Below are 14,929 nucleotides of genomic sequence, written 5' to 3' on the forward strand. Positions count from 1 at the left end.
GACACACAAACACACACCATCACCAGCCTCCACCTTGGGGGGGGTGGTATTTCAGAGCCATTACAACAGGCAGGAAGCGACTTCCCAAAGCATCTGTTTTAACAAACAAATTTTACATTAAAAAATAAACACAATAAATAAACAAACAATTTAAAAACCAGATACATGTCCCATGTGGAGTCGAGCACATCTCTCTCAGACAACACGCCGGAAGGAGGCAGCTTCAGACTGTGATTCATAATCAATCCCAGATGCTCGCTCTCCTGCGAAGACATTTTCACGCCCCTCTCCAGTCAGAGATTCAGGTCGAACCTCTTCAAGAATCCTCCTCTTGCTTACTAACAGGGCTCCTGCACTATCGTACCCCCCAGGACAGAAGTGGCCAGCTCCACCCAGGGCAGAGGGAGGAGAGACCGCTGCGGGGGCAGAACCGGGACATCTGTAATGAGGTAGCCAAAGACCATGTTCCCTCTTTTCTTTTTCTTTTTTTTTTTTTTTAAGATTTTATTTATTTATTTGACAGAGAGAGAGAGAGACAGCAAGCGAGAGAGGGAACACAAGCAGCAGGAGTGGGAGAGGAAGAAGCAGGCTCCCAGCGGAGGAGCCTGATGTGGGACTCGATCCCAGGACGCTGGGATCACGCCCTGAGCCGAAGGCAGACGCTTAACAACCGAGCCACCCAGGTGCCCCATGTTCCCTCTTTCAAATCACACTTTTATCTTGACTTCATCATGTTGGAAACGCACTCCAGGAATGGCCCACCGCTCAACCCCCCAAATCTCCCTGTAATGCTGGGCAGCCACATCTCCCCATCCCGTACTTGGATGGTTGTTTGATTATTAAACCTGAGAACGTAACTTATCCCTTCAAACTGTATCTTGCTACACTCGACCCTTTATTTCAACTCTCCAAATCTCGCCCATCATTTGGTGTGAGAACCTGCCTGCCCAGGATGCCCAAACGAGAGGGAAGCTCTTGGGCCTTCCTCAGCCACAATGTATCATAAGCTGGAAAAGAGGACTGGGTCTTGGGTTTTATAAACCCTCCAGTTTGCTAGGGAAAGGTGCCTCTTAAAGACAAAATGCCTTCCAAAGTGTACCTTTCCCAGACAGGCTTCAGGGTTATTATGAAATGGTACCAGCTCCCCAAAGCTGGGGTGGGGGTGGGGGCAGCTCACAATTTCTACATGGGGGGCAGAGGGATGAAAAAGCAAGAAAGGAGCCCTGTGGAAGGGCTCCAGGTCCTTCACACATATTGTATGCAGATAGGACTCCCATTTCTGCTTTCCCCCAGGATAGGGAAGGCTGTCACCCAATAAGGTCTGGCTTTGAACACCACTCTCAGTTCCTCTGACAAGAGTCACAAGATGATGGTGCAAAAGTGCCAGAGGCTGTGAGGGGCCCTCCTGCTCGCATCTGTGTAAACCATCTTTAGATCTGTATAAACCCACACTCGCTCCTCCTCAGGACACTTAGATAACTTCCCATCTATACATCCACAGTGAGCAAGGCAATTTTAAGTTTTAAGTGGCAACGCTTACAAGAAACTTTCATCGTCTTAACAAAACAAATCCTTACTCCTATTTCCTTTACATTAAAAAAAAAAAAGGCATTTGTTTGTGATAACAATTAGACTTTCTTCGTTTATAAAGGTTAGAGGACACAAATCAGATAATCCGGACGTTGGTTGTCGTACGAGCTGAGAAGGACACTTGTGCAGAACGGGATACTCAGGATCTACATTTGGTTATTTACTTGGAGTATTTTTACCCCCAGATGCAAAAAAAAGTATTAAAGAATGGTACGGAAATGCCTATAGAATAATAAGCTATAACTATTAAATTCAATCACTACGTATTAGAACAAATAATATAGATGAATATTACATTAGCCGTGTTATCCAGGTTTGGGAAAGTAACTGTAGCAAAGCATGCTGGGAGATTTTGTATCAAATCCCTTCACACTGACACAAATTAACACTGGACTGACTGGTGCTTCCTAGGAGAGGGGACAGTTGGAAGAAATGATTCCAGTGGCCCTGAGTCAACAATGCACTTACCTTTCAGTGTTACCCAGTACTGTTTCCACTTCCTCCGGGCCACCAATTCGAGCTTCCTTTCCTTCTGCAAAGTGACAAGGGGTTTGAAGAACAGCCATCCGGCTTTTCGGACCACCCCTTGCTCCTTCTCGAAGAGCAGATCGAGTTGCTCCAGAGAGCTGAGGGACCCGCTGCTGGAGTCTGCGGTTTCTGTGGACGTTTCTACATTCTCTGTATTGGTCCTGCTCATTTCCAACTCCCGCATGAAATTCTCATAAATGTTCTGTTGGAGGGGATCGCTGCCAATTGCATGAGAAGATTCGCTTCTCTGGGACAGGATCTGAGCTGAGCCCCCACACCACGGTGAAGCAGACACCTGGAAGGCCCCCTGCCCGTCCGTGTTCAGTCCATCTGAGCGGCTGTCGAAGTAGTCACTGCCTTCCTTGGACCTCGGCTCCTGTGGGTAATGCAGACGACCACCCATCAGAGGTTATGTACTTTATCCAAAGCGTCCCTTCCCCAACACTGCAAACGTGTCGTACCGCTGATTGCTAATGCTGCTGCCGCACAGCAAGATTCTTTTAACAAAAATGCGTCCTCAGTCGTCAAGTCACCAAACCGGAAAGAACTGTAGAGACAGTGTTGCAAAACCCAGTCTACAGCCAGTGGAGTCAAAGCTTAAAGATAGGAACAAAATACTCCTATCTTAAATCTAACCTATACTGAGCATCAAGACATTAACCAGCGTATTTATAACATATCAGTGAAGATTTCTAGGCTGACATTTCTTTGCTGTGAATCAGTGTCTTCCTGGAAGGAATTCATGCTCTTGCTGTCTGTCTTCCTCCTGGATCCTTTTAAAGCTAAGGTAGGAAATCTCTAGTTCCAGGATCAAGGGAGGTAGGGAATAGGCACTCGGGTATTGTCAGGTGTTGTTACACAAACTTCTCTTCCTCTGCCCAAAACAGTCAGTCCCCAGCTTCTCCCGACCTCTACCCATATCAAGACTTGAGGGTCTCTCGCATCTTACTTTCCTTCTTCAGACAGTAAAAACCATGCACCTGGGATTCTTCACCTACCAAAAGTATTTGCTAGTAACTGTTGTTTTTCATAAATAGTATTTTTTTATTTGGGCGTTTCTTCTGTGGAAAGAACATATTCATTTACTTACATCCTTTCATTCAAACATCTGTTTTATTCTAGGCATTGGGGAGACCAAAGACATGATTCTTAACCAGCCTTCAGTGTGTACTACAACATAAAATCAGACACAGGCAGCTCTAAATAAAATTAATATTTATATAATAATGGCTGCCCCCTATGAGACTACAACACGCTGAGCCCTGAAGGGGCCATGCAGAGAGCTGACAACATGGAATGTTTCCTCATTTAGAGAAGTCTAGTTATTCAAAAAGAATAACTTTCAGACAGGCCATTCACTGATAAACACCACTAACTACATTTTTCAGCAGAAGGTAAAAGCCTCATTTGAGACTCAAAAGACACTACCATTCCAAATTTAGAGCCTAGATTAAGGTAAGTCTGCAGAGCGGTGCTAAGCATACCCATCTCCTCAGCTGCTAGAAGGCTTTCCATTATATTGCCTTACCCATTAAAATAAAAATGAGGGGAAATGGAGTCAAGGACCACTGACCAAAGGCCTTATTCTGAATTTTCCACTGTGAGGAGGTGTTTTCCTTTCAAACATTCCATCCAGAAATCCAGTAGCAAGTACTTGCTATCTTTTGTAGGAAAATCATCAATTGGAGAGTGCTTCCAAATACCCAGGGGCTATACACAACCGAGCCCCAAGCACAGCTATTACTAACGAAAATATTGTTTTCCACTTGTGTTTACACTGTGTCCCATAGTCGGATTTATTTATACACAGATGCTTATGCAAGAACAGAGCAAATAAGCCAGCTGCAGTGAGTCACTTAGAGAAGAAACTTACAAAATAGTTTCAGATTTTTTTTTGTCACTTTGTTGCTCTTCGAAAACTCCCAAGAGGTGAAGGAATACTTCTCATTTAGCGAGCATTAACATCATTTCAGCTATGACTATGACTCTGACTCATAGCCCCCAAACACCGGGATGCCTCAGACACCCCCAAGAGCTATAGTGGGGTGTTTCAAAACAAGCCAAACTCTGCCAGAGAAAGACGCTCAGGTGCCAAACTTAAATGTGACCTATAAACATCCTTGACAGTGTTTCTCAGAAGAGAGTCTTCCAGTTGCAGTCACAGCGCTGACTTCTAAATGTTCCACCACGGCAAAGCATGACAAATTTTCCTCCGTAAGAAATGGGAAAATATTGCGTTTTAGCATTTATTACTGATTCTTAGACATGAGCTTTCCCAGTTTCTAACACACTTCTGAAGCTTTCTATCAAGAATCCTAATAAGCAGTGACTGATTTTTAGGCTAATTGGAATGAATGAATGGACGTCCATCCCTAAATCGGCTCAACAAGATTTACTTTTTTTTTTTTTAAGATTTTATTTATTTGAGGTAGAGAGAGAGAGATCATAAGCAGAAGGGAGAGGGAGAAGCAGACTCCCCGCTGAGTGTGGAGCCTGAGGTGGGGCTGGATCCCAGGACCCTGGGATCATGACCTGAGCCGAAGGCAGACGCTCAACCGACTGAGCCACCCAGGCCCCTCAGCTAGATCTCCTGATCACCGTGCTACAGGTGTGAAACCAAGGAGCCATGTTATATGTGTACACAGAGCAGTCTGATTTCCATTTCTCTGCCTGTAACTAGATAATCATAAGCAATGGATAACCATTCATGACCAGGGCACTACAGCAAAGAGAAAACAGGGACTCAAGAGAATTCAATCACTCTCGGGAGGTAAAACTCCTGATCATGCCTCACTTTCTAGGAAAATGTATTCAAATCCACACCTTGCCATTCTTCACGTGCCTTTTTCCTTCACCCCACAGTAGAAACCACTCTCTGTGGCTACGCAGCCCTCAAAGAGCCACGAGGTCTAAAATGAAGAGGGCCCAAAGGCCAGGGTCTCCACATCTTGAATGTCCTCTGTCACTGCCACCCACCAAATATGCCTGGCCCTCTGCCCAGGCCCAGGGCACGGTCATTCCTTCTCCCTCTCCCTCCCTCCGAGTTAGGCATGACCATGCTACTTGCTTTGGCCAATAAATGTGAACAGAAGTGAAACGTGGAAGCTTTAAAAGCTAACACGATTTTCTTTCTCCTTCTGCTATCACAGCTCGCGGTGTTCCAGATGGAACTGCTCTATGGACCTGGGGTCCCAGAGAGGAACAGTGCAGACCAGAGTGACAGCACGGGAAAGAAAGAAACTTTGCTTGTGCTAAACCTTGGAGATCTGAGAGCTTTCTGTTACCTCAGCATAACCCAGCCCACCCTCACTGACAGAACTGAAAGTTCACCCAGGACAGGAACAAGGACTCACAGTTCAGACCCATTAATATGAAGGGTTTATTGGCATCAAACACATAACTCCTTTCTAGCACATTCTCTCCCTCTCTCTCCGATTAGTGTGATATTCTTTTTCAGTTGTGTATGCTTTTTCACTAATGTATCTCCTTTTAGGGTCTAACTCACCCTACTGGTTAAAAGCCCTAAAAAGAAGGGGTTGCTCTTTTCATATTACTTCTTAGAAAGTCAAAACAAGCAAGTCTATCCATCATGTAAGGGTTTCTGGACCTTAGCCCTGCGGGCAGACAGAAGTTTGTGCACATGTGAGAATGCGCATTCAATGGTGCCATGTTACAACACATCATCAGAAATTTTGCTCCCATGCAATAACTACATTTTTAAGGATCTAAACCTGAACTTTGCCATAAATCGTGAAAAGAAAACAAAGGAGGAAAAAAAACACGACCAACAAAAGTGGCATAGTTGCCAGAAAAATCCATCTTGCTCACCTTTATATATTATCAATTGTGGGAACAGGAGCAAAACTAAAAAGCTGCCTTCATAGCACTCTTTTTAAAAATCCAAAGCAGTTTACCGTAACACTCGATAAACCCAAAGTAATTACCAGTGGCCATCAACAATATGTTGGCCATGTGTTTAATTGGAAAAAGCTCGGGTATGAGGTTTAGCAGAAACAGCCTTGGCCCTGGCTTCTTCAACAACTAGCCATGTGTCTTCAGGGAGGACCCTCAAATTCCTTAAGCCTTACTTTCTTCATTTTTAAAATGAGGGGGAAGTCCTTTCCAGCTTTCAATTTTGGATTCTTTGATTATATAACCAGGCTTACAAACCATTCAGAGCGAAGTCTCTGGATGATCCAAACATGAAGGAGGTTACCTCCCATGGGGACAGTGAGGGCCCTGAGTGGGACAGAACGCAGTCAATACACAGTGGCTACTGGTCTGCCTTTAGCCAAACTGAACCTGAATGAGACTCAGTAGAGCGGCCTGTGAGGCAGGCCACACACATAGACAGACGAGAAACATACTCTGTGCAAACAAGAGATGTGGAATAACCGGCTCAATGCCAGGATCAATTCGGGGTCAGAGTAAATGACGACTACACCTCAGTCAGCAACAGAACACCTGAATCAAAAAGGCACAAAAGTTGTCAGTGTGGGATTGCAGCCCCAGAGAAAGCAGGAACTATTTCCCCCATGAGGCTCAACTTCTGTCACCTCTTCGGGACATGGGACCTGAGAGAAAAGGTCTAATCTCTACTGGGCAGTGGTTGAGTATAAAGAAGGAGGAGTAAGGAGTCAGCAAATTACTACATCCAGGGATATAAAGAGTTCTGTGGCAGGACGGTGATCATCTGTTCTTTATCTCTGGGTAAAGGGGGAGCCAAGGGCAACAAAGCACAACACAGGTGGGGTGCTGGTGGTGTACTCCATGCATAAGACGGAAACAGCTACTAGTAAGTTTTAGAGCTCTGACACAATCTACTTAGGGAAGTCATATTCTTGTTCACCCCTAACGCTCTATAAAATTGTATAATTACCTATCTATCTAGGATGGATAAAACGCAGTTTTACTAGAGACAAACGGCCCACTTAAATTCTCTTCAACAATGTAACTTATACTGGGCAAGAAAAAAAAAAGAAAAAGTTTTCTTCCTTCTACAAATAACTAAAAGTAGAAACAAACAAAACAGAAAAGCCAAGAGCAGAAGAACTAAAAACCTAGTAATTGCCACTAGTTACCTAAAAAGGCAACATGTTACTTTCCTTCCTGGTGACTAAGCCACTTTGTTTCCCCACTATGACTTTATACCTCATTATTATGTATAAGTAGTATCATCATCACAATTCTTATTTTATTAGGCATTATATTTTTGTTATTACATGTTCTTGGGTACAAGATGTTTTCAAAACTGTTTGTGCTCCCCATTAGAAGGTGGTGAGATTATACAGATTATTTTTTTTGATGTACCAAAAAAAGATGTTAATTTCCCCAAAGTAATGTCAAGTTCAGGAAGGTGACTCAGCCCAAAATAACGCTCTATCTCTCCTTTTTGTTTAGGCTTCAAGAACGAGCTCTAGCAAAATTTTCAGATGACCAATTCACTGGGGAATCCTCTGGAACGCTGTACTTTCTAAGGACAGTCTGGCCACGTCTTCGGACAGGGCCTGTGGCGTTCACACCAGAGCACAGGAGGTGAGCTTGCACAGCATCAGAAAGCGTGAAGTTGTGGGTTAAGAGTAAAAGTGCACATCTGAAGCTCAGGAGAAAAACCACCACCACTCACTGCCGCAGACAAGAGGCGCCCAGGCTGAGACTAAACTCTTCAGTCCCTGAGCTCCATTAGCCTCAGGCCGGTGCTCCAGGGCAGCTCCGCCACACTCCTGTTTTAGGGACAGGGAGCCCGAGGGAACCTGCCCTTCCACCCTAAGGTGCACCCACCTGGAGCTTCCTTTTCTTTCTGGACAGGCTCCCCGTCCAGTCACTGATGCGGCGCATGCGGGCTTTGAGCGTGTCCTTCTTGGAGGCGTCCTCGGTCAAGGCCTTGGACTTGCGGCACGGGAGGGTGAAGGACGAGTACGGGCCGGGGTCCCTGCGCTCCACCCGAGACGGCATGTCCATGTCCGAGGCAAAGGACACGCGGTGGCTGAGGCTGGCGTGCACGCCCACGAACTCGTCGGACAGCCGCAGACCCGACGGCGCGGGGCTGGGCGCGGGGTAGAGCTCCCGGAGCGAGGACAGGGACGAGCTTTGGTTGAACGGCTTTGGGGCCCCGGGCGGCGGGAAGTCGGCGCAGAGGCGGGGGGCGGGCGGGCCGGGCACCGGGAAGGAGCCCTCGGCCTCGCTGGCCTCGCTGGCCTCGCCCGCGGGGCCCCAGGGGGAGTCGTACCAGGACGACTCGGAGCTCAGGGAGCTGCCCTTGCTGGAGCGCGGGCGCGAGTCCGGGGGCGAGTCGGGCCCCGGGCCCAAGGTGGGCGAGTAGCGCAGCAGCTGCACCGGGCCGCCCGCGTCCCCCGGGGGCCCCCTGCCCTGCTGGCCACCGTTGTGGAACTCGACCCGCAGGCAGCCGTCCAGCTTCCCCAGCGTCTTGATGAGCACCCTGGGGCTCTTGCGGTCCTCGCCGGGCGGCGTGGCTGCCGCGCTCTCGTTCCTCCCGTAGCAGTTGAGAAGGTGTCCATTGCAGTCCCTCGAGGCCACGGGGTCGTCCGCCCGCTCGTGCCCGACGTAGAGGAAGCCGTTCTCGGCGGAGAAGGCCGCGCTGCTGCCCTGGAAATCATTTCCTGAGGCGTTCGTCCTGTGCTTGGCGTAGGCACTGTTTTTGGGGACTTTGCACGTGGGTCCGCCCAGTCTCGACGCATAAGGCTGATTGCTCTTGAAGTGAGAAAGGCAGCTTCGGGCCAGGGACCGGGACTTGTATCCCGCCCCGCTGCTCCCGTGACCCCACCCGTGCAGTGACTTGTCATCTTTCGCATGGCTGCTGCGGATTTTCAGGGAGCAAGGCTTCTGCTTAGCACCAGTAATAGTATTGCTATGATTCTTAGATCCTTGAAGGGTGTACTGACTCTCAGAGTTCCCCATCTTAACCTAAATTAAGAACAGGAGCATCAGTAAGAAACATGACCTAAGGTGCACTCCCTTATGACAGAATTGTCTAAAAAAAGAAGAAAAAAAAAAGTTCCACACATGAGGAAGGAACCAAGCAACTTTTTTTTTTCCTGTGCCTCACACAATTCAGAGAAGTAGGGACAAAAGTTACCTACTGAATTGGTCCTTTTCGTGCCATGCAGGTCATCAAGCAAGTAGACAATATTGCGGACCCATGTGCTAGTTACTTGAAACACATAATTTGTTGTATGATATTAATTGACACTGAATAGTTATAAAAATCAGCTTAAGGCAGAGGCCTCCTTTCAGCTTGGTGTTGAGAGGTTCTGAATAAATGCCTCTTGGAAAGAAACATGAGGGGAAAGCATCTTTGCTCTGGCAATCCGATACACTGATTTTTCAGTGATCAGAGAGAGATTTCTATTATACACAAGCTACTAGAAGAGCAAATACCACACCCCAATAGAAGAGCCTATGGCTCATTTGTAATAACATGAGTCCGGGTACCACACTCTTTTGGAGCTTTGATATATCACATAGAGAAGGAACACCATGAAAAGAAGTCCCCAAAAACTAGGCTGAGATGAAGACAAGGTTGGGGCAGAGAATAAAAGCTGTCATGTGGGGCAGAAAAACATTTTAATAAAACTAATTTCTAGTGCCTCTCTAAAGCCTTTGAGGGTCCTCATTTTAGCACATGATGAGGAAAAAAAGAAGCTGACTTATCAAAATGTCGATGTCTGAAAAAAATTTAGATTCTTTTCATTCCCTTTAAAACCCCAACATGTTCAAGGAGTCTGTTAGTTAAGCCAAACACGCAAGTCTAAATTTGAGCAAACCTTCCCCCTCAGTTTTTCATTCTAACCAGTATATCACTATTTGAAGCAAGTTGGAGGTCATGTTTCCAGTTCCATTTCAAAATATATTTAGTAGGTTTTTAATTTTACTTCTTTTACACCTAAGAATGTACAGCCACAAAAGTCAAATGGATTGACTTTGGTGGGAGTTAGCAAACACATTTTAAAACAAAAATAACCAGATCAAACAATTAAACTTACTTATTACCTTGATCACACTCTTGCCACTTGACGTGAACCCCAACTCACGTGAGCTGGCTTTACCTGAAGGGGAGATAAACGGTCAGTAGGCTCTACGTGGTCCTAGAACAAGGCAGCATGGTTAACAAGGATGGCAAGGGAGTCCACGAAATGATCCTGAAAAACAGAAATACAAGAGAACTGTCAAGCGTTTTACACTAAGCTCCCGCAAGGTAAAAGCAGAGGTTTCGCATAAATTAGATGAAGAAACAACCAGTGTTCAGAATCCCTGTCAGAATAATAAATGAAATGTCTGTGAACTGCCTGATTCATCAGAGGTGTTGGAAGATATAAAGGAAGCCAGAACTGCCCATCCAATCTTGTAAAGGCCATTAACTCAACACACAGTCTGTAGTCAAATGCGTGCCTTTGTTTCAGGGGAGGGCAGGTGAAGGCGCTGGCATGAGTCACGGCTCATCTGTCACCACCATTAAGAAAACAACTTTCAGACTCTGCACCCTGACGGGACCGCAGGAGCATCATCCTGATAGGACAACAGTGCATTGTTCTCTATTGGACTCAGCAGTGAAAACAAAACCCCAAATGCAGAATCACAGTGAAACAGCCCTTGGACGAAATAACTTCTCTTATAGAGGATGACCCCATAACAGAGATGAAAAGTTTATCTCCAGCATATGTTTCGGTGTTTCTACACAAGAAGCAGGAGCAGGAGGCCCACCTTGGAAGGTGAAATGACAGGCTGGGGGGTGGCCATCTGGCGGCACTCACCCCTGGAACACAAAGCCAGACAGAGAGTGCGGAGCAGTGTGGGTTCAATTGTGACTTTTCCCCGTTCAAAAAAAAAAAAAAAAAAAAAACCATATATATATATATATATATATATGTGTGTGTGTGTGTTATATATGTGTTACATATGTGTTATATATATGTTATATATATATTTGTAAATTGTGTTAAAATACACATCACATAAAACTGACCATCTGAACCACTTTCAAGTGTACAGTTAGTCGTGTTCAGTACCTTCGTATCGTTGCGCAGTCTCCAGAACCCTTACCTCACAAAACTAAAACTCCCCACCCGTCCCCGCAGCCCCGGCTCCCACCATTCCATTTTCTGTCTCCGTGAATTTGATACTCGAGGTGCCTCATGTAACTACAATCACATAGCATTCGTCTTTTGGGGACGGGCCTCTTTCACGTAGCAAAATGACTTCAAGGTTCATCCATGTTATAGCTTAGGTCAGAATTCCCTTCCTTTTTAAAGCTGGGGCGCACTCCACTGCACGCAGACACCCCATTCTGTTCATCTACTTTTCCACCAGTGGGCACTCAGACTGCTTCCCACGCACTGGCCGCTGGGAACGAGGCTGCTATCCACACAGTCTACAAACACGTCTGAGCCCCTGCTTTCGGTCCGCTGGGCTATTCACCCAGAGGCGGAATTGCTGGCTCCTGTGGTAATTCTAGGTTTGATTTTTTAAGGAACCACCATACTGTTTTCCACAGCAGCTGCACCACTGTAACACGCCCACCAACAGCGTGCAGGGCTCCAGTTTCTCCACACTCTTACCAACACTGTTGTCGTCTGGGTGTTTGGTAGCGGCCGTCGCAGGGTACGCGAGGATACCTTCCGGCAGTCGCAGTGCGCCTGCTCTCTGATGACTAGTGGTGCCGACCGTCCTTTTATGTGCTGGCTGGCCTTCCATACAGCTTCTTTGGAGGGTGCCACAGTGACTTTTAAAGTTAATGAAGCACCGGCCCTAAGTTTCTCCAATAAGGCCATAGACACAAGTCTGCCTGAGACTTCAGTCTACTCTCACATGTGCGTTTTAAATTGGGGGGCTGAGGGGAATGTCAAAAAGATCTTTCACTCTGGCAGTAGCAGGGGGATCTAACAGCCTCTCACTCACGTTGGCCTGAAACGGCACCTGCTACGCTACCGACCGCTTCCCTTCCAGTGGGCGCTGTCGCACATATCTAAAAGAGGGAATAGCCACTGGTTGAGATGCCACTAAAACATGGCCCCCATGAGCACTCTGACCCCAGAGTGGGATCACAGGAACCCCACCTTTTCTTCTTGGAAGGGGGAGGGGCAGAGGGAGAAGGAGAGAGAAAATCCTAAGCAGGCTCCACGCCCAGGGCAGAGCCCAACATGGGGCACTATCTCACGACCCTGAGATCATGACCTAAGCTGAAATCAAGAGTCAGACACTTAACCAACTGAGCCACTCAGGCGCCTCAAGAACCCCACCTTTTAAAAGCTCAAAATCTGGGGCGCCTGAGTGGCTCAGTTGGTTAAGCATCTGCCTTTAGCTCAGGTCATAATCCCAGGGTCCTGGGATTAAGCCCTGCATCAGGCTCCCTGCTCAGTGGGGAGCCTGTTTCTCCCTCTGCCTGTCACTCCGCCTGTCTGTGTGTGTGCTCTCTCACTCGCTAATAAATGAAATCTATAAAAAAAGTAAAAATTAAAAATAAAAGCTCAAAATCTAAGTTGTCAGTATTTTCTCTGCTACACCTTAACTTAAGGAACTCGAAGTGGCCACAGTCGCTCCTGGCTGCCACCGCGGAGACCCCTTCCATGGACTGATCGCAGGTAGCCTCTGTGCTTGTTTACTTTGCTCAAGACCAAGGCCCGGTGATGACCCCAAAAGTGAAGGCTCCAGGGTCACTCACCCACAGCCGCCTGCTTTGTCAGGCCCCTCTGATCTGAAGGTCATATGCCTCAAGACCAGCACACATAGCACTGGCGTCAAGCTCTCCAAAGTCAGTGGCACACAACTGCCACTGAGAGGGCCCTTTGTCAGTTGCTCAAGGACACACAAAGGCCAGGATTCAAAGACACGGAAGGGCTACAGGTGGGAAGCTCAGTCCCCAGCAGCAGCTTATAACCTCAACTCATCCTACTACTTTTGAAATTAAGTAGCTTAATTTTTATGTCAGGTTATATTTCAGAAACATAGCCTAGGACCCTGTCCCTTACAAGACACTGTCACCCAAGGCCTGCAACTTTCAGGCTCATTCAATACACACCTGTTCTGAACTAAATGAACGAACGTCGCATGGTAGAAGGCTGACTTGACCACAGGCTGAGAGCAGGAATCATTCCCAACTGGGTCTGGCCAAAAGACTGACATGTATGCCCACGAGGACATGTTTCGATAACGAACACAACACTCCCTAGAGGAAAGCAGAAGGGGGGTGACAGGCAGGGAATACTGTGCATTGTTGCATGTGGGAATGCCTACCAGCTGTTGGACATCTCCAGCCAATCCTGGCAGAAGAAAACCAGCCTTAAACTAGAACGAAGGAGAATTTATTCAATATTTATGAGGAATTTATTGACAGGAAGGGTAATCTCTAAGGGAAATAATTATCCCTGAGGAGTTTGGCAAATTGAACAGATATTATCAGTCATGCTTCAGCTGTGATTTTTTGTCTGGAGAAAAGAGAATAAACAGGTCAAACGTTCAGCACCCCTGACTCCTTTACTAAGGGAATTTTATGGTCATTAAAAACTTTGTTGATAGAGTGCTGAAAATACTGAAACAACAGATTCCCTGTGAACTTTTTTTTAAAAAAGAGAAGAAATAGTTCAAAGCTCCCGGTGTCTTTAAGTAGAAAAAAATACGTATGAGGTACACTAACCTATAATAATCCGTATTAGGAATGCTACCGTGTAGTAACATGTATTAGGTATGTTAACCTACAATTTCTCTTACTAGGTATGCAAATGTGCATCCAGGCCCACAGCTGACTGACAGAGAATTTAGTGAAGTCATTCTGGAATAAATAATATGCTGCAAAGACTGTGTGTACTGAGCAAATATTATATGTTGCCTAAACACTTTTTATAATAATTATTTTATTTATTGGATAATAAAATATCACAATTTTTAAAAATGGACCACAACCTCATGAACCTAAAAGAAAAAAAAAAAAGTTCTTGTCTTTTGTTGTTTTGCATTCCCTTCCAATCCCCAATTATATAAATGTGCTTTTTAAGCTAAAATCACAAATAAGAATGATGTTTGTTCTTGTTAAAACCGTGATCAATGACCACCCCCAGAAATGTCCAGCAACGTGAAGGAATTCACAAACACGTCACCACAATCCCAACAGCCACTGGGACCTACTGAAATCCACAGCAAAACATCTTTCAGGGGGAAATGCAAGATTTACCTTTTCTTCATCTGCCTCGAGCTCGGGCTTGAACTGATGGGTTAGATTCCCAAAGTCTCCATTTTCATGTAGTACAGAGTTTACAGCAGAGGAAAGACTGCTTTGTCTCTGGCCCAGGCCGGCTGCTCAGAAGGAGAAACTAAAGGGGGAAAAGAGGCAACCCCCAGGGGCCAGATGGTTCTGTGAGGAGGACTGGCGCTGAATGGGGACAGCAAGCACAATGGAGGCGTGGGGACACTGCACAAAAACAGATTGATGGCTGGGCAAGGCAGTGAGAGAAACTCGGGATCTACCACCATAAGACACCAACCAGGCTTCTCATAGAATTCCAGAGATTTTCATACTGAAATAAGAGCCTCATTCTTGTCCAAGGCCAACATTCCGGATGGTGATAAGAACTAAGAAAAAAGATGAGACTAGGACTAGCCATCATTAACCGTAACAATATCTACTTGGTTTCCTTTGTTTGGGGGTGGGAGGTTGGAGAGGGGGAACTTCAATCATTAAAAAGACAAATCTCAGAATCCTACTCTGGTTTGTGTCAGAGAACTTGAGTTTAAGACCTGTTTCCATCTCTTAAATAGCACAAGTCTTTGGGCAAGTTACTTACACTCTCTGAATCTCATT

At 46.1% G+C, this 14,929-nt stretch overlaps 1 protein-coding gene across 6 annotated transcripts in view; it reads right to left on the bottom strand.

Moving 5' to 3' along the window:
* Positions 1 to 14,929, bottom strand: part of TIAM2 (TIAM Rac1 associated GEF 2) — a 218,698-nt gene that overhangs the window by 98,442 nt on the left and 105,327 nt on the right. For 5 of the 6 annotated variants that reach the window (XR_008958917.1, XM_057310930.1, XM_057310928.1 and 2 more), the window contains 3 exons: positions 10,129 to 10,277; positions 7,900 to 9,042; positions 2,059 to 2,494 (listed from right to left, as the gene is read on the bottom strand). Coding sequence is in view for 5 of the 6 variants with exons in the window: in XM_057310930.1 (XP_057166913.1) it covers positions 2,059 to 2,494; positions 7,900 to 9,036 (1,573 nt within the window). In the remaining variant the exon portion in view is untranslated. The remainder of the gene's footprint in view (positions 1 to 2,058; positions 2,495 to 7,899; positions 9,043 to 10,128; positions 10,278 to 14,929) is intronic. The other variant, XM_057310932.1, reaches the window with a different exon arrangement.

This window comes from Ursus arctos, unplaced genomic scaffold (genome assembly GCF_023065955.2).
Source record: "Ursus arctos isolate Adak ecotype North America unplaced genomic scaffold, UrsArc2.0 scaffold_13, whole genome shotgun sequence".
Lineage (NCBI taxonomy): Eukaryota > Metazoa > Chordata > Mammalia > Carnivora > Ursidae > Ursus > Ursus arctos.